At 36.6% G+C, this 16,598-nt stretch overlaps 6 protein-coding genes and 1 pseudogene across 8 annotated transcripts; 4 read left to right on the plus strand and 3 right to left on the minus strand.

The window, feature by feature from the left end:
• Positions 1 to 156: 156 nt before the first annotated feature.
• On the minus strand, positions 157 to 2,038 carry LOC18024385. Of its 3 annotated transcripts, XM_006406797.2 has the most exons (8): positions 1,956 to 2,038; positions 1,755 to 1,852; positions 1,469 to 1,610; positions 1,267 to 1,379; positions 1,075 to 1,146; positions 891 to 981; positions 671 to 735; positions 157 to 555 (listed from the first exon to the last, which is right to left on the minus strand). In XM_006406797.2, the coding sequence occupies exons 1-8, from the start codon at positions 1,957 to 1,959 to the stop codon at positions 352 to 354; spliced, it is 789 nt and encodes a 262-aa protein (XP_006406860.1). In that variant the 5' UTR covers positions 1,960 to 2,038; the 3' UTR covers positions 157 to 351. The 3 variants fall into 3 exon arrangements, with proteins under 3 accessions (XP_006406860.1, XP_024015325.1, XP_006406859.1); XM_024159557.1 differs by having other exon boundaries at positions 1,505 to 1,610; positions 1,755 to 2,031; XM_006406796.2 differs by having other exon boundaries at positions 1,755 to 2,031.
• Positions 2,039 to 2,575: 537 nt separating this feature from the next.
• LOC18024386 (putative F-box protein At3g16210) lies at positions 2,576 to 2,986 on the plus strand. Its single transcript, XM_024159475.1, has one exon. It carries the CDS (start codon positions 2,576 to 2,578, stop codon positions 2,984 to 2,986), a length of 411 nt encoding a protein of 136 aa, XP_024015243.1.
• A 716-nt stretch (positions 2,987 to 3,702) lies between these two features.
• Positions 3,703 to 4,788, minus strand: LOC112088927 (annotated as a pseudogene).
• Positions 4,789 to 5,010: 222 nt separating this feature from the next.
• On the minus strand, positions 5,011 to 6,156 carry LOC18024258 (F-box protein At1g66490). The gene is made up of 2 exons (XM_024159476.1): positions 5,727 to 6,156; positions 5,011 to 5,681 (listed from the first exon to the last, which is right to left on the minus strand). The coding sequence occupies exons 1-2, from the start codon at positions 6,154 to 6,156 to the stop codon at positions 5,011 to 5,013; spliced, it is 1,101 nt and encodes a 366-aa protein (XP_024015244.1).
• Positions 6,157 to 6,829: 673 nt separating this feature from the next.
• On the plus strand, positions 6,830 to 7,918 carry LOC18024259 (putative F-box protein At3g16210). Its single transcript, XM_006406800.1, has one exon. It carries the CDS (start codon positions 6,830 to 6,832, stop codon positions 7,916 to 7,918), a length of 1,089 nt encoding a protein of 362 aa, XP_006406863.1.
• A 685-nt stretch (positions 7,919 to 8,603) lies between these two features.
• Positions 8,604 to 10,870, plus strand: LOC18024260. The gene is made up of 4 exons (XM_006406801.2): positions 8,604 to 9,032; positions 9,535 to 9,979; positions 10,066 to 10,181; positions 10,268 to 10,870. The coding sequence occupies exons 1-4, from the start codon at positions 8,645 to 8,647 to the stop codon at positions 10,687 to 10,689; spliced, it is 1,371 nt and encodes a 456-aa protein (XP_006406864.1). The 5' UTR covers positions 8,604 to 8,644; the 3' UTR covers positions 10,690 to 10,870.
• Positions 10,871 to 10,972: 102 nt separating this feature from the next.
• On the plus strand, positions 10,973 to 12,536 carry LOC18024261 (probable inactive nicotinamidase At3g16190). The gene is made up of 5 exons (XM_006406802.2): positions 10,973 to 11,078; positions 11,168 to 11,281; positions 11,609 to 11,846; positions 11,947 to 12,063; positions 12,291 to 12,536. The coding sequence occupies exons 1-5, from the start codon at positions 11,031 to 11,033 to the stop codon at positions 12,362 to 12,364; spliced, it is 591 nt and encodes a 196-aa protein (XP_006406865.1). The 5' UTR covers positions 10,973 to 11,030; the 3' UTR covers positions 12,365 to 12,536.
• Positions 12,537 to 16,598: the final 4,062 nt, after the last annotated feature.

Here is a 16,598-nt window from a genome sequence, read left to right on the forward strand (position 1 = left end):
AAATTATAGTTTTTACCACATACTTTTAATATTAACTGTTATGACCCTAAAAGTATTGTTATGTCTTAAAACGACGCCTTGCTCAATTTATTCAAGCTGCTTCTCTCCTTTACTCTTTCCTTGTTGTAAACATGATGATAGAAAAATTACTAAAAAAGAAAAGATCAATCGGTAAGATCTCAACGTTTTTTTGTTTACTTAGCAAACCATATTACATAATGCGTAAATTACCACACTATAATGTCAAAAGCCACACCAGTTACCACTTACTTGTGATTACACACACACATTACATATTGAAATCAATACCACAAAAAAAACTTGTGGAGTAAATATTGATCCTTTTGAATGTCACTCAAGTGGAAAAGGTAGTGAACCACAACAATGGTAGTAGCCGCTCGAGTCATACCAAGATCGTTTTGACAGCTGAGCTTCTCTGATTAGATATTCTCCCCAATTTATTTCCCCAAACTCTTTGTGTATCTCTCGTGCATCAAAAGTCATCCCTTTGCTTTTATCTCTTCTGTAGCTTGCATTCATCATCGTGGCATGTAGCTGCAAAAAAAGGAACAAGCATTAAAGAGAAGCTGAGACATCTTATTTCTAGTCCAATGACAATACTTAAAAGGCAAAAGTGTAAAACAATAAGAGAGTTATAAAAAGCATTTACCTTCAAGCGTGACTTTGCATTTTCCGCAGCAAATTTAGCATTCACAAAAGCATCGATGATAACATCTGATTTTAGGTAGTTAAAGATTTCGAAAGCTCTTGCAACCTGAAAAACAACTTGCTTATAGCAAAACATGTAATGCTCTACACTTGAAAATTCCAAGTCCATTTTTAAACCAATGCACAAGAGTAAAACTAAGATCTTTGAGAAATTAGGATACGACAAGCTCTTAGTAGCCGGCCTTCATCCCCAACTTCTTCAACAGGAGCATAGAGAACACGTGTTTTGTCTAAAGATCCATTCATAGACTCCTTAACAAGACAGAAAGACAAAAAAAAAGCAGACCATTGGTATTAAGTCAATGTTTATGTTTCAAGCCACTAGGATATATGCTATAATCTTACCAATCCTTTAAGTCTTACGAAGACAGGTCGGTTATCCAAAGCATGCATCACACTTGCAGAAAAACTCTTATCCTTTTTCAGAAGAAGGAAAAGAAAAAGAAAAACCCTTCAACCATCAAAGCAAATCCTTAAAAGGAAAAAGAAAACACAATATATATATATATATATATATATATATCTATTTAATTCTACCTTAAGGATAGCAAGTGCTGCATCCACATCTTTCTCGTTCTCTAACTTTAACATAACCACAGTCAAATGGAAAGTATTTGGCGAAACAAACATCGATTCTTCGATTCCCTTTTCTGTCCAATGTCAAAAATAGCATATCACAGAAACAGGTTTCATACTAAAACTAACACCATTAACCTCATTTATATTTTCTTGTCTTTACCAGCTAAAGTACGCTGCTTATTATCATTATTGTTACCCAGTATAGAATTCCGAAAAGCATCAACTTTTTTCTTCAGCTCGGGGTATATGGCTAATGGAAATGATATAAAGTGTGTAAACACTTCTCCACGACCCTGTACAATCTACCAATCATTTTGAAGAATTCAGTGTTCACAGTAAGTAGAATACCCAAATTAGAGACTTATTGAGGATCAGAGTTTGTGGTTCTTCTACAGAAAGTTCTCAACACTGATGATGAAGATAATCTCGGAAATCGATCAGCAAACCTGTTTGCCTTTGCCGGCGAGAGGAGTGGGATGAGCAGTCGAAGAATGCCCGCGATTCTGAAGTGATAAACTCTGCTTTGACGAGTTCTTGAACAACTCTGTTTTCATTTGATTCTCCTCGGATCACACACACACACAAGCATCATCCAAAGGACCAAATCAAACCCAAAAACCAGAGAGAGAGAGAGAGTGATAGTTTACCCATAGCGCGATTATTCCGCCGTTTGAGACTCTTCACGTTAGTCTATTCTTCATCTAATTTTCCGAAAGGCCTTTTCTTATTGTTCCAAAAAAAAAAAAAAAAAAGACAAGCCTTTTCTTTAAACATATAAATGAGCGTAAAGAAGTTGCAAAGAGATTTTAGTCCAAAAAAAAAAAGTCCTCCAAAGTCTCTCTCACCTAACCTAAGCACACAGAAAATTTCGTAAAGTCGCAATTTGAGAAACCACGCTGCTTTGTTAACGACTCCAGCGTATTCACTGCAGCTTAATCAAAGTTAGGCACTAATTGTAACTTTAACCTTTAGGCTAATCAATGATTATACGCATGCGTTTCTCTTTTCAAAGCCTTTGATCTAAAATGCTTTTGCTATTAAATAAAATTAACTTTATATATGTAAAGTTAGTGATTACGGAACACGCGGATTAGGTGTCCAAAATGTTCTCTTTTAAATATTTTAATCACATTGCAAACCCAACAAACGTTTTTTCCTACACTATTTTGCGCCGTACACATCTCCTTCTATAAGGAACCACCACAAGCAAATAACACCAAAAGACAATCTTTAACCACAATTCAAAAACAAAACAGATAACAAAAAAATGTCAAAATCTCTCCCGGAAGAATTATCCGTTGAGATACTCGCGAGGCTGTCGATGAAGAATCTGGCTCGCTTCAGATGCGTCTGTAAGACATGGAGAGATATTATCAACCACCGTGGCTTCGCTAAAAGGTACCGAGACATTTCTCCGGCCAAGTTCGTGTCGTTTTACGACAAGGGTTTCTACTTGCTTGACGTGGAAGGCAAGAATCCAGGTATTACAACACCTCCTAAGCTTGATTTCCCTTTAGACCAGTCGATGATCGACGAATCCACGTGTGTGCTTCATTGTGATGGGACGTTATGTGTGACTTTAAAGCATCACACTTTAATGATTTGGAATCCATCGTCGAAGCATTTCAAGGTCCTACCAAATCCCGGTATATTCAAACATCCTCGGTTTCGGTTATGATCCGGTTTCCAATGATTACAAAGTCGTAACGTTTACTGACCGGATGGATTCCTCCACGGCGCAGGTTTTCGAATTCAAAACCGGTTCTTGGAGAGAGAGCTTACGGATTCCTTATCCTGATTGGCATTACAGAGAGAGAAGAGGTATATTCTTTGATCAACACCTCTATTGGATTGCGTACCGGTCTAATGTTGACCGGTTTATCCTAAGCTTCAACCTCTCAACCCACGAATACCTGAAATTTTTTATGCTAAATATTTATTATGCTAAACATTTAGATTTTTATTTTATTTTTTTTCTAGTAAGCGACAAAAAAACTACTCCCTCTGTTCAGAATTATTTGATGTTTTAGAAGGTTTTTTTTGTTCAAAATTATTTGATGTTCTCACTTTTCAATACAAAATTTAATGAATTTTTATAGTTTTTGACCTTTTATATTCTGCAGATTGTTTTCTTATTGGCTGAATGATATTTAAATGAATTATAAATAATATTTTTAGTATAGGAAAAATAAAAATTAAATGAATCCTTAAACTGTGTGCAAAATCCTTAAACATCAAATAATTCTGAACAGAAGGAGTATTTATCAACATTTATTTTTGGAAGATTTCGAAAACTTTAAAGGGAGTTGTTTCCTTTTTTTTTTCTCCTTTTAAAGCGTCACTTCCGCAAAGTTGAATATTTAATTAAAAATAAAAATTGCAATACTCAATAGACTAATCACAAGTTAAATTAATTTCAATGTACACAGATCCATCCTATATCCTAATCCATGACTTGATACAAAAGGGCATTTCAGTAGTCTCCAAAATCCTTGATCCTCTTGGCCAGTTTCCATATCCACCATAACCCGTGTGTCGTGCAAAGCAAAGCCAGAGCTTGTCCTTGTACGGACAGCACCAATCTAGTCCATGGTTGTGGCCTACAATCACTGCCTACGCACCAAACATATACTGAAAATGAGCCATCACTGTTCCGTCGCTAAAATAGTTACTTAAAAGCGTTACATATATCACTTGTAAGGAATCTAAATGTTTCATTGTATAGTGCTTAGTACTTAGTACCTTAACTGAAGATTTCTTCTCAAGAAGTCTCATCATATTTCATTCTCGGCTTCTTGAGCAGCAACTTTCTCTTTGTCGATTGATCCGGTGCAAGGTTTTGTTATCCATAGCCTTGGTTGGAGCTAGCTATACTTTCTTGTATGCTTTACTCGGTATGTGGCAAAATATCAACTCCGGGATCCTGCCCCAAGTGCACATCTTTCAATATCAGATTAGAGATAGATTTTGGTATCACAGGAAGGTTCGGCTAGTTCAGGTTCAGGGTCTCTGACTGAACAGTCATCCTTCAGCTTTGGCCTGCCAAACTGCCAAACAATGGAAAGTTTTTCTCCACACCAAACAAACAAAAAAAAAAGAGAGAGAGAAGGGTTTAAAATATATAATGTTTTGATTATGTACCTTAAATCAGGATTAAGAGTATTAATTGGACAAGGAACCTTAAAACATTCCACTTGAGAATTTGAAATAACCTCCGGGAATGAACCACCGCCGGAGTCAAGAAAGTATAGCAACGCCACGGCTGGTTTCGAATCATCCGATGACTCAAGGAGAAGGACGTAATTAGAGACACTTGGCAATAGCTCCTTAGGACCAATCATTGAATATGAGAGTGCATTATTACTAATGGATGCTTTTGGTTTCTTCTTGAATCAATCCAAGACGCGTCGTTCCTCTATGATATTGCGATGTAGTGTGCCGTTTACTACATCTCCCAAGTATACACACTGATGATCGCATCTCTCTACGTCAACATGAACTCTCTTGCATTAATCACATCTAAAGACTGACATGGACAGTTGAAAAGAGGCTAAAACATCCAAAAATCATGTATTAGATGATAAAGATCGAAAAAGCAAAAAGAAAAAAAAGAAAAAATACTAGCAGTCATCTTCTTGTAATAATGAAAAAGAGAGAGATACAAGAAACAAATAAAAAGTATTTGGCAAAGGGAACTAGTACTTAATCAATAAAATCTCTTTCTTTCCTTTTGCCCCGTCGGTTGACTTGAAGTTTCACTAAACTGGGAACGTAAGAATAGATCAAAAGAGGGTTATAATATCCAGATTCGTAAACTCCTCTAAATTTCACAGATTTGAGATATCCACCTTGTCCAATGATGTAAGCTGTTTGGTAGTAACTTGTACTAGTCCTTTGAGATCCGCAGGAATCGAAAACCACTGCGACTTTCTTCTCCTCGTCGTCGATGAAGAAGCTCCTAGCATGAAACATGTCAGGAAATCTGTCAGGAGAAGTAACATTGGGCTCCACATTCAAAAACTTGCTCCAGGATACCGCATTGGGCTTGATGTCAGTTGTAATCCAAATCTCCATCATTGAATTGCGGCGTTGATACAAAACAGCGAGGTGCTCATCTCTGACACAAGACAGAGACATAGCGTGTAAAGACATAAAATACGGGTGAGAGGCCGGCAGAGGAAGGCGCGGTCCAAATCTCTCTGCTGTAAAATCGAAACAGAGTAAAAAACCTTTAAATGTTTCTTCACCAGCAAGAAAGTATGTATTTCCCTTGAGAGACACGCTGCGTAGTATTTCATAACAGTCGGGACTGAGATCAAGAACTCTCCATGAATCAGAGTCAAATTCGTAGATTTCGTAAAAGGGCAGGAGGTCTGAGCCCTCACGAACATCCAAAAACCTCAAAATTTTGTGATTACGACTGTTGTTGCTGTTTTTGCCGTATCCGAGAGCATACTTGTCTGATCTATGGAATCTGTGGTATTTGTGTATGGGTTGGATCCACCTGGTTTCCCCTAAATACGGGTTCCACACCACGCGCCACTTGGTGTCCTTGATGAGGCATAGCAACAAGCCGTCGCAGTGAAAGACTTGAAATACATCGGCTTCGTTAAGTGATCTTACTTTCAAATCAGCCGAGTCCCCGTCGTTTTGGAATTTCATTGAACAAAGCCGAGAGCCTATCACCATGAACCCTAGAAACTGATCCCTTGTTTTGCCAACAATCTGATTTTTTGATAATACGTTCCATGTTTTACATGTACATCGCACTGCACTCAGACATGATAATGGAACCTTGAACAATATCTCCTCCACCAAAGCTACTGGTAGATCGGACATTCTTGTCATCGCGCTATGGGTAAAATAACGTGAAGAGTCTTAAACTTTGTCATCCTCGCATCATCCAAGTCAAACCCAAAAACGAGAGAGAGGGAGAGAGAGATATTTTACCCATAGCGCGATTTTTCCGCCGTTTGAGACTCTTCACGTTAGTCTTTTCTTCTTATATTTTTCCGACAAGGTCTTTTCTTTTCTTTAAACATATAAATATATAAGCGTCAAGAAGTTGCAAGAGACTTAGTCAAAAAGTTTCTCTCACCTAACCTTAGCTCACAGAAAATTTCGTAAAGTCGCAATTTGAGAAACCACGCTGCTTTGTTAACGACTCCAGCGTATTCACTGCAGCTTAATCAAAGTCAGGCACTAAATGTAAATTTGAGCTTTAGGCTACTTAATGATCATAAGCATGCGTTTCTCTTTTCCAAGCCTTTTATCTAAAAATGCTTTTGCTAATAAAGAAAATTAACTTTATATATGTAAAGTTAGTGATTACGGAACACGCGGAGTAGGTGTCCAAAATGTTCTCTTTTAAATATTCTAATCACATTGCAAACCCACCAAACGTTTTTTTCTACTCTATTTTGCGCCGTACGCATCTGCTTCTATAAGGAACCACCACTAGGCAAATAACACCAAAAGACAATCTTTCACCACAATTCAAAACAAAAGAGATAAAAAAAAAATGTCAGAAATTCTCCCTGAAGAATTATCCGTTGAGATACTCGCGAGGCTGTCGATGAAGAATCTGGCTCGATTCAGATGCGTCTGCAAGACATGGAGAGACCTTATCAACCAACGTGGCTTCGCTGAAAGGTACCGAGACATTTCTCCGGCCAAGTTCGTGTCGTTTCACGACAAGGGTTTCTACTTGCTTGACGTGGAAGGCAAGAGTCCAGGTATTACAACACATGGTAAGCTTGATTTCTCTTTAGACCAGTCCATGATCGACGAATCCACATGTGTGCTTCATTGTGATGGGACGTTATGTGTGACTCTAAAGAATCACACTTTAATGGTTTGGAATCCATCTTCGAAGCATTTCAAGATCCTACCAAATCCCGGTATATACCGAGATTCAAACATCCTCGGTTTCGGTTATGATCTGGTTTCCAATGATTACAAAGTCGTAACGTTTATTGACCGGGTAGATTCCTCCACGGCGCAGGTTTTCGAATTCAAAACCGGTTCTTGGAGAGAGAGCTTACGGATTCCTTATCCTGATTGGCATTACAGAGAGAGAAGAGGTATATTCGTTGATCAACACCTCTATTGGATTGCGTACCGGTCTAATGTTGACCGGTTTATCCTTAGCTTCAACCTCTCAACTCACGAATACCGGAAATTTCCTCTTCCGGTTTACAGCCAAGGCATGGCGTGTTCTTGGTTAGGCGTTACAAGCCAAAAACTTTGCAATACAGAGTATGAACCGTGCGAGAAGGAGATTCGGATTTCGGTTATGGAGGAAACCGGATCATGGAACAAAGTTATAAGCCTTTCATTGTCGAATCTGATCTCTGTACAAGATCGGCTCTGGGATTATCAAGTGGAGTTCGTGTCGTTTACGAAAAAGAACGATCTACTCGTAAAATTCACAGGGTATTACGATAATCTCAAGACGGGAGATGAAGAACTTGCGAAGGAGAAGGTGTTCTTATACAAAACCGGAGCCAAGACTTTTGAACAAGTCCGGTTCTGTAACTCTTTATCCGGCGTTCAGTTTCTCGGTGAATATGTGGAGACTCCTGTGATTAATAACCTCATATTTACTTGATCTTGATTCTTGAACAAGAAAACAAACATTAGCCTTGTGGTTTTTCCTTTTTTTTTGCTAAAAGATTTTCTGTGTGAATGCATGAGAAAAAAAAAGGAGTTTTGAAGCCCAAGCCTGAAACCCAAATAATTAAACGAAGAACTAAACCAAGTGGGATAACTTATGAACGAGAAACAAAGTAGTAAACCATGAGGAGCAAGAATTGAAAAATGAAAAAACACTATTTGATGAGAAAACTATGCTTCGACTAGTCGTTTGTGGTCATTGATCAGATTACAGATTTGACCATTAGCTTTGTGTCGCAGTGAGTGAGACGGATAATGAATTAGCAGGACAACTGGGGAAATTTTACACTTCTACGTAATACACAAGTTACAATGAAAGGATCTAAACATGCAAAAACCGGTTTCTAGCTCTGGTGGTAAAGGACCCTCTGATTATTACGAAAACCAAACCAATTCGATGATACCTTGTTAAATGTAATATTGTTTTATGAAAACAGGTAACTTAATAACTGTACCCGGTTTGGTGTTTGTTCTTGGTTCGTCGTTAATCACTCGGAGACGTCACTAAATTTTGAGTTTTGAACACGTCAATAGATGTTTAGTTTTCTTCACTTTTTGGGTGGAAAATCAATTTTTGTTACTTCAAAAGAGAAAGAAACCTCTTTGGATTACAAAAATTGAATAACAGCCAAAAAAAAAGAAGAGAGATTAGAATAATAAAATGGAGAGAGGGGTGAACAATGGGCAATCACTTTGGCACTCTCAGTCACCCAAAACTCCGACCACGATGCTGGATCGCGCTCTTTCCTCTCGCCGTCCTCACTCCGACGCCGATCTCTCTGATTCCGGCGAATCCGGCACCGACGAATCTAAGACCAAGCGGCCACACATCTACCTCCTCGCCTCCAATTTCCTTTCTCGGATCGGACATCAGTGGTGGCCTTGCCTCATTCTCGCTCTCCTCTTCCTCCTCCTTCTCCTCCTCACCTCACTGGCTTTCCACTCTAGCAGCTTCGTCTGCATCTCCCGTTTCGATCCGGCCGCTCGGATCGGCTTCTTCGGTCTCGACGGGCTCGAATCGGACTTCGGAGCCTTAGGTGTTCCTTGGTGTAAGCACTCGAGATCTCTCTTATTTAAAGCTTTGTTTTATTTGCGTCTGACATTGTGCCTTGTATTTTGTTCTTCTTCTTGTAGTTCCATGTAGATTTACTCAGAAATGCTTTAGCGAGATTTGATCTAGGTTTCCAATTCTAAAGATGGTATTCTGGTCTACTTAGAAATTGCTCTCTTGACAATGTTGCAGTATTAATTTTTCACTAGTAACATGGACTGGTATTTGGTGGCACTGTTTGCCAGTGGTTAATATGGGTAATATCGATGGTGCTATGTGTGAAATTAGTAGAAAAGAACCATTAGCTGCTTTGGTACACTTTAATGATGAGTTTGATAGTTTGAGATAGCGATGTTGTTGTTGTTGTTCTCAATCTCCATGGTGATTAAGAAGAAGAACACTTTCTGGGTTCTTGAAGTTGTTTATGGAATGCATTGTTTTCTATCAAGAAATCGAAGTGTTATGTTATGGACGTATTTAATTCTTTTCCTTGGCAAAAGGCAGATCGAAACATGGCAAAGAAGTTGAGTGGACCTCCAAAGATTTACTCAAGGGTCTTGAAGAGTTTGTTCCGATATATGAAACACGGCCAATAAAGAACAACATGCATGGAATGGGTTTTGATCACAGCTTTGGGCTATGGTTCATGGCTCGTTGGCTAAAGCCAGAGCTCATGATTGAGAGTGGTGCTTTTAAGGGACATTCCACTTGGGTTATGCGGCAGGCGATGCCAGATACACCAATCATCTCACTAACGCCCAGGCACCCTGAGAAGTACCTAAGAAAAGGACCTGCCTATGTTGATGGGAACTGCACGTACTTCGCAGGCAAAGATTTTGTTGATTTTGGAAGTGTTGATTGGAAGAACGTGTTGAGAAAACACGGAATAACAGATCTCAACCGCGTTGTTGTCTTCTTCGATGACCATCAGAATGAACTCAAAAGGTAGTTTTTTCCATTTCTCATGTCCTGCCTGTATCGCATGTATGCGAAGAATTCACTGGTTTTCTCTGGTATACTTCCAAGAGCAGGATAAAGCAGGCACTGAAGGCAGGTTTTCGACATCTCATTTTCGAGGATAACTACGATACAGGAACCGGGGATCACTATTCCCTTAGGCAGATATGCGATCAGTCATATATAAAAGGTGGGTTCTATAAAAGATCACACATTTAGATACGTACACGAGTTTCTTTATTGTTTTCTCATATGATCCGGTTTTGTTTTCTCCAGGAGGCGGCCACAGCTGTTTCAAAGACAGTGATGAAGCCAGGATTAGATCAAAGAGGAAGAATTTCTGGGAAAAAGCTGTCGATACAGAGGAGCTGTGCGGACCAGGCGAAACATGGTGGGGAGTTAGAGGAGAAATGAGAGATGATTTCAACCACAGTAACACACTGATCTCGTACAATCAGCATTTTCAAAACAGTCGATACGTTGAGTCGATTCTAGATGTGTATTGGGAGCTACCTCCGGTTGCAGGACCTTCGTTGACCCATCAATCGCGATATGACCCTGCTCGTTCGACTCCACCAGTTGTAGAAGATGGGAGGCATCGTTTGTTCCAACGACTCGGTTTAGGTCGGCTCGATAAGTCTGTGTTCAATGGCTATACTCAAATGGTTTACCTTCAGATATCCAAGGCCGGGTCATAGAGATTCCTGCAAAAGAAGATCGACTTGTTTTTTTTTTTTTTTGGATTATTCCTTAGCTTTGTTTTTCTTCTCTTACAGCTTAAAACTAAAGTTTGTCAATACAAGAGAGTTTTTTCTACTGTGGTTTTCGTGTAAAAGTTTCGAGGTCGGTTATGATTCGTTAGCTGGTTTAAAATTTTAAATAGGCAAACGTTTTTTCCGGTTCTGGAATGTAATAACAAGTTTAAACCGGTAAAATGTTGAGCAAACCGAAATAGAGAGAGTTATTAGGCCGAGATTCGGTAAGTGATAGACCCAATTTTATCTAGAAGCAATTTTATCTTGTGTGCTGGAAAAGAACCATGGCCGAGAGATGGACGAACACGGCTCTACTCGTGATCGATATGCAGGTCTTTGTGTTTTATATTAGTGATAAAGGTCGATTTTTTCTGCGTTTTCTGGGATTTTGGAGTATTGAATTTTGTGTCTTTGTGAGCAGAATGATTTCATAGAGGAAGGTTCGGTGATGCAAGTGAAAGGCGGAAAATCTATAGTTCCTAATGTTATTAAAGTCGTCGAACTCGCGAGGCAGCGTGGCATTCTCGTAATTTGGGTATTTCTCCATGATCTCTTGTTCTTTTTGATTGCATGGACTTTGTGCATTATGTTTTGCAACTTCGTTGAAAATTAGAAATCTGCTATGGAAGAAGGGTTTGTTTTGCTATATATGAATTCGATCTTGCTATCGAAATTCTTTCCCCTTTTCATGGAAAATTTGAGTCAGATCAATTCAGGAGGTAAAGGGCTTCCTTTTATTATCTGAATGTGAGAATAGGTCTGGTTTTGAGTATTGAAGCTTAAGGGTGTATGCTCACTTTGCTAGAAAATGATAAATCTTAAATTCAGTGTTGTTTGGAAAATTTGTTTTCAACGTTTTAAGGTCGTTCGAGAACACGATCCGAGAGGAAGAGATGTGGAACTATTCAGGCGTCACCTCTACAGCTCTGAGAAAGTTGGACCGACTGTTAAAGGAACAGTAGGTGCAGAGTTGGTAGATGGACTGATCATCAGAGAAGAAGAAGACTATAAGATAGTGAAAACACGTTTCAGCGCATTCTTTGGTACTAATCTTCATTCCTTCTTGCAAACTTCCGGGGTTACCAAGTTAGTGATTGCTGGTGAGTATCTTTGTGAGTTTTATAAGATCATCATGCATTGCCATTTCTACAAATCCCCCGGATTAGCCTTTTAAGGGATGTCTCTGTAACCCTTTTTCAGGTGTTCAAACGCCAAATTGTATCCGGCAAACGGTGTTTGATGCAGTGGAGCTGGATTATCCATATGTGACTGTCATCGCAGATGCCACAGCCGCTGCAACACCAGAGATCCATACCGGTAAAAACAGTCTTTTAGTGTTGGTATTTGTCTTTGTGGTTTAACAAAAATGATATTTAAGCATTGAATTAATGGATCAAACAGGAGAAAGATGGATGTAGCTATATTTCTATCAAATGACAAACAAACAAAAGACCTTTATGTTATAGAATCATGATATTTTGTATTGATTCATTGTAATTTTTAAAGAAAATGAACTAACATTGTCGTAATATGTTTTGGAACAGCGAATATTCTGGACATGAAGAATATCGGCGTCAAGACTCCTACATTACACGAGTGGTCCGAAGAATTTGCTTGAGTATTCGCATGACAAACTTCATCCTTAAACCCTTGTTGTATCTTCTTCCACCTCTTGTTTTTTGTTTGTTTTCCTTTGTATATTTGTAATTGAAGAAATGAATGAAATAAAGTAGAAATCTTGCACTTATTGTAGCAATTTTGTTTTTGTAAAAATTAATAACGTATCTCTTCAACTAATTGTATGCGGAAAATCATCATTTGATTAACGTGTGACATCTCATCTGCTAGAAAGTTATGCATTGAACTTGAAACAAATTAATAATTGTTTTTTTGTTATACAACAATAATTGTTTCGAGAAGAAAAAAACAACATTATTGATGATTAAAGGAGATAAGAAAGGTAACGTGGAGAAAGAGAGAAATGGAGGGTAATGGTTATCCTCACCTCATTGTCCTCTCCTCACTTTATTGCTTTCCCATCTCCACTTTGTTCCCTCTGATTTTGGCTCATTTTTCATAAAAATAAGTCAATCACATATATAAGATTTTCACTAATCTAGTAATATTCCAATTGATATTTAATAATCTTAGATAATACATTTCACCAACTCCTTTTGTAGTTTCTAGCACCCAAAACCCACTAATTTTAGACACATAAAAAGCTAGCTATAAAAAAAGAATAGAACTTTCATATTATTTAGTTGTTAGTTGAGAGAGACTGACATTGATTTCACTAGACACATTTTCTTTCTTGTCATTACATATTTACATACTTACGGTGGAGACGTGGAGTGCATGTACCTGAAATAATGATGCAAAATTAATTTAGTGTTGTAGGCCGGAAAAAAAAAAAGCGAAGAAAAGTGTATATTAATGGAGTAGAAAATACTTGACGGGACGTAATATGATTAAAGAAAAAGGTAGGGAAAATCTTTAGAGGATTTAGAGTGATGTAACACAGCTCATTTCATGATTACGAGGGACATTCTTTTGTGTAACCCTTAAAACAATGGGGGACTTTACAAGACAAGCTCCTCTTTCAGTTTCCACTTTTTAAAGTTAAAAGTTATTGATAAAATGTGGAAGTCTACCATTTTATTCCATATCTCATTAAACTGAAATATATTTTTCAGTTTAAGTGTTGTTAGAAAAAAGAGGCGAAGGCGAATATTTTTCACCTAAACAGTTTGAAAAGTTATTAGATCAATGTATATAACGAAAATAGATGTTATATTGTTTTTACACTGATGATTTAACGTTTGATTTTAAGATTTTTGATTCCGAGGATAGAATATAAAATGCAGATAAATGCGAGAATTTTTTGGAATAGGATAATAGATTGATTTCACTTATGAAATGATAGGGGACAATTGAGAGTTGAAAGATCAAAGACATGGTTCATAAATAAATAAAAAATTCAAAAGAAAAAGAGAGAGAAGGAATGAAAGGCACATAAATTTTCCTCTTTGTGATTGTAATTTTATAATTCTACTATAATTTTATGGTTATGGCGAGAGTCAAGGTTATGTTGTTGATCTATTGCACATCAGTAATAAAAATCATACAAAAACAATTACCAATGTCTCTAATTTTGATATTTAACGGTTTTACAAAGTTGTTGGCCAAAATAAAATTACTAATAAGTTATCTCCCTATGTGCATAACTGATTTCTTTTTATAAACGTAATCGTATTGGTTTATACTCTTTTATGCCTCACACTTTTGTTTTTGATGACATAAATAGTTAATTAAAAGATTACAAAAAGAAATACATATGAGGATGGATAGTCAACATTTATTAATTATCAAAGACTCAAACCAAAAGAAAAAACAAACTAGGTGAAAGTATCTCAATATAATTTGCGTCGATTAAATTCTCCAATTTCCTGGACCTTGTTGCAAACAATTATCATAATGGACTAATTGACAAGCAATCAAATAGCAAATTGACAAACAACCCAACTTCTAAATTTCAATAAACACAAGAGGAAGAAGACAATATAAGTAGCGTGCATGTGTGTAAATGGAGAAGGGATTTTAAACAGAGTAAAGAAAAAGAAGAGAGAACATTGAATAAGAAACAGAGTAGGTGAGATAAATGAGTCTGACAGAATAATATATTTATTTTGAATTTGAGGAGAAAAAACAAGTCTGAAATCTGACACATACCTCAATAGACCTTTCCTTCTTGAAGTAAGAAACGGAGGAAAATTGAGGAGTTGGCGTGTAAGTCAAGCAATCTTTGAATAATAATGTTTCAGGCTATTCACTTTCTACAGTCTTCTTCTTTTGGAAGTGTCCCAGAATTATCTTCGTCCACAATCCACACTCACTCTTTCATACTGAAAAACGAATTAAATAATTCAAGGTTGTAATGTTTTTATTGATTCACATCAATCTTTATACTGAAAAAACGAATTAAATCAATAAAGAAAGGTTATAATGTTTTTTTTGTGTAAATGTGGTTCTGTATAATGTTTTTACTCGTTATACCTTAACATTTGCCAAATGCAATGCATAGTGTCATAGGGACCATTCCTTTCGATTCTATTTTTGACAACTTTATTATTAACGTTGAAGAGTGAATAGTAAAAACAGAATTGTATGCTAGTATTCTTTTTGTTTTATCGACAGTGTTATGGGTTTCAGGTTTTTTTGTGTGTTTTGCAAATACATTTCTGTAGAAGTTGAGTGAATTAACAAGAAAAATAAATAGCTTATAAGTAACTTGTTTCTGTCAACGAGGTTTAGTAGCTTTAACTATCTGAAAATAACTAGTTATGATGATAACAATATAATAAAATGACATAATGATGTAGTAAAATAATAAGTTTGCCAAAAAGGAGATTGCAGAGCATCCAACACCCACGTGCAAGGCAAATGACCTTGTCACTCTCATCATTATGGCTTTTTGTTCACTTTTTGATTTTTAATAATCCCAAATATTATATATAAAGAAAGCATTTTAAAACAAGCAGAATATTCTAATTAAGGTTTTGTGTGATGTAAAAATAAAAATAAAAAATCTAAAAGTTATGTGTAGGTTAATTCAGGACAAATTTTTTAAGTGGTAATGCTTGGTTGAATTTTCGGATCCGTCTAACGACCATATCAATTTTTGTCAAAAACATCATATATGTGCATACTGATGAGAGTGATGGTCTTATGTTTACAAAGTAGTCCAACGCTCTATGGCTAAGTGTTCGTAGACTCGGGACAAGGTGCAAACTCATTTTTTCCCCAAATTCGACTCCCAATCGAATTAGAGAACCTTGATGTGTAAATATTGTTAGCTATTTTCTCGTTTGAGCTATAATTAGTTCACCGCTGAAATTAGTTGGACTTATCATGATACTGGCTGGTTGCATTGGTATGGTCATCGAAAAACAAACTGAATTACCTCATTTTTTTTCTAATTCGGTGTCGGGCATCGGATTTGCCAAAATTATTTTATTTTTTAAAAATTGACAATCACCAAATTGAGTAAACCTATAAGCCTTTGGTCAAAAAAAAAAGAAAAAAAAAAGAGAGAGTTTTATGATTTTTCTTGGGCCGACTCTTTGGAGATGTTGACTTATTAGTGATATTGAAAAAGCGAAGCAAAAGCTTTAAAATATGATTGCACTTACTTTCATGAATCATTACACCTTTTTTTCTTTTAAAATAAAGAGGAAATTAAATACACAAAAGTTTCAATTTGTCAAGAAAAGAAGAAGAGAGACAGCCAAAATAAAAGCTGTTAACCTCATGGGATGTCTTCCTTTCTCAATTGTTACTAAACTTTTGTGATGATTTTGATCCGTTCCTTTTATTGATGGGATATTGAAGCTAATTACATGGTTAAGCTTTTTTAGTTCTCGCAAATACTTAATAAGGAAATCATTTTTTTTCTTCTTAAGATTGAGAGAACTACACTATTTTGATTGGGATAGGCCATTTTTGAGAAAGAGGCATCCTAAAAGCGTTCTTAATTAAAATATAATATTACATTTAATAAAAAAAATTGGATCAGAATGAAGTAGAATGAAGATATCTGAATATATCTGAATATATGATAATTGATCAGAAAATAAATGTATTGTAGTAGTGTACGGAAAGAAATGTCATTTCAAAGATAAGCATTCAAGAGTTATGGAAAATTCGTTGATATAATTTATGTGAATGTCAAAAAGAAAAATTCAACTTTCTTTAAAGTACGAAATGAAAGGGTATTTACCTTACAGGTTAATCAGTGTTATACCCTTATTCAGATACGTGTACTGAGATATCCGACCCGAGGGTTTGTATAGTAT

The sequence above is a fragment of the Eutrema salsugineum genome, unplaced genomic scaffold, assembly GCF_000478725.1.
Source record: "Eutrema salsugineum unplaced genomic scaffold, Eutsalg1_0 scaffold_13, whole genome shotgun sequence".
NCBI lineage: Eukaryota > Viridiplantae > Streptophyta > Magnoliopsida > Brassicales > Brassicaceae > Eutrema > Eutrema salsugineum.

Coding starts and splice junctions, on each gene's coding strand:
- LOC18024385 (XM_006406796.2), bottom strand. CDS start 1,862: ATGAAAACAGAGTTGTTCAAGAACTCGTCAAAGCAGAGTTTATCACTT. Junction 1,611..1,754: donor TCGCCGGCAAAGGCAAACAG/GTTTGCTGATCG, acceptor AATGATTGGTAG/ATTGTACAGGGTCGTGGAGA. Junction 1,380..1,468: donor TAAGCAGCGTACTTTAGCTG/GTAAAGACAAGA, acceptor GACATTGGACAG/AAAAGGGAATCGAAGAATCG.
- LOC18024386 (XM_024159475.1), top strand. CDS start 2,576: ATGTCAAAATCTCTCCCGGAAGAATTATCCGTTGAGATACTCGCGAGG.
- LOC18024258 (XM_024159476.1), bottom strand. CDS start 6,156: ATGACAAGAATGTCCGATCTACCAGTAGCTTTGGTGGAGGAGATATTG. Junction 5,682..5,726: donor CAAAAACAGCAACAACAGTC/GTAATCACAAAA, acceptor GTGAGGGCTCAG/ACCTCCTGCCCTTTTACGAA.
- LOC18024259 (XM_006406800.1), top strand. CDS start 6,830: ATGTCAGAAATTCTCCCTGAAGAATTATCCGTTGAGATACTCGCGAGG.
- LOC18024260 (XM_006406801.2), top strand. CDS start 8,645: ATGGAGAGAGGGGTGAACAATGGGCAATCACTTTGGCACTCTCAGTCA. Junction 9,033..9,534: donor AGCCTTAGGTGTTCCTTGGT/GTAAGCACTCGA, acceptor CCTTGGCAAAAG/GCAGATCGAAACATGGCAAA. Junction 9,980..10,065: donor CATCAGAATGAACTCAAAAG/GTAGTTTTTTCC, acceptor TTCCAAGAGCAG/GATAAAGCAGGCACTGAAGG.
- LOC18024261 (XM_006406802.2), top strand. CDS start 11,031: ATGGCCGAGAGATGGACGAACACGGCTCTACTCGTGATCGATATGCAG. Junction 11,079..11,167: donor TACTCGTGATCGATATGCAG/GTCTTTGTGTTT, acceptor CTTTGTGAGCAG/AATGATTTCATAGAGGAAGG. Junction 11,847..11,946: donor TACCAAGTTAGTGATTGCTG/GTGAGTATCTTT, acceptor ACCCTTTTTCAG/GTGTTCAAACGCCAAATTGT.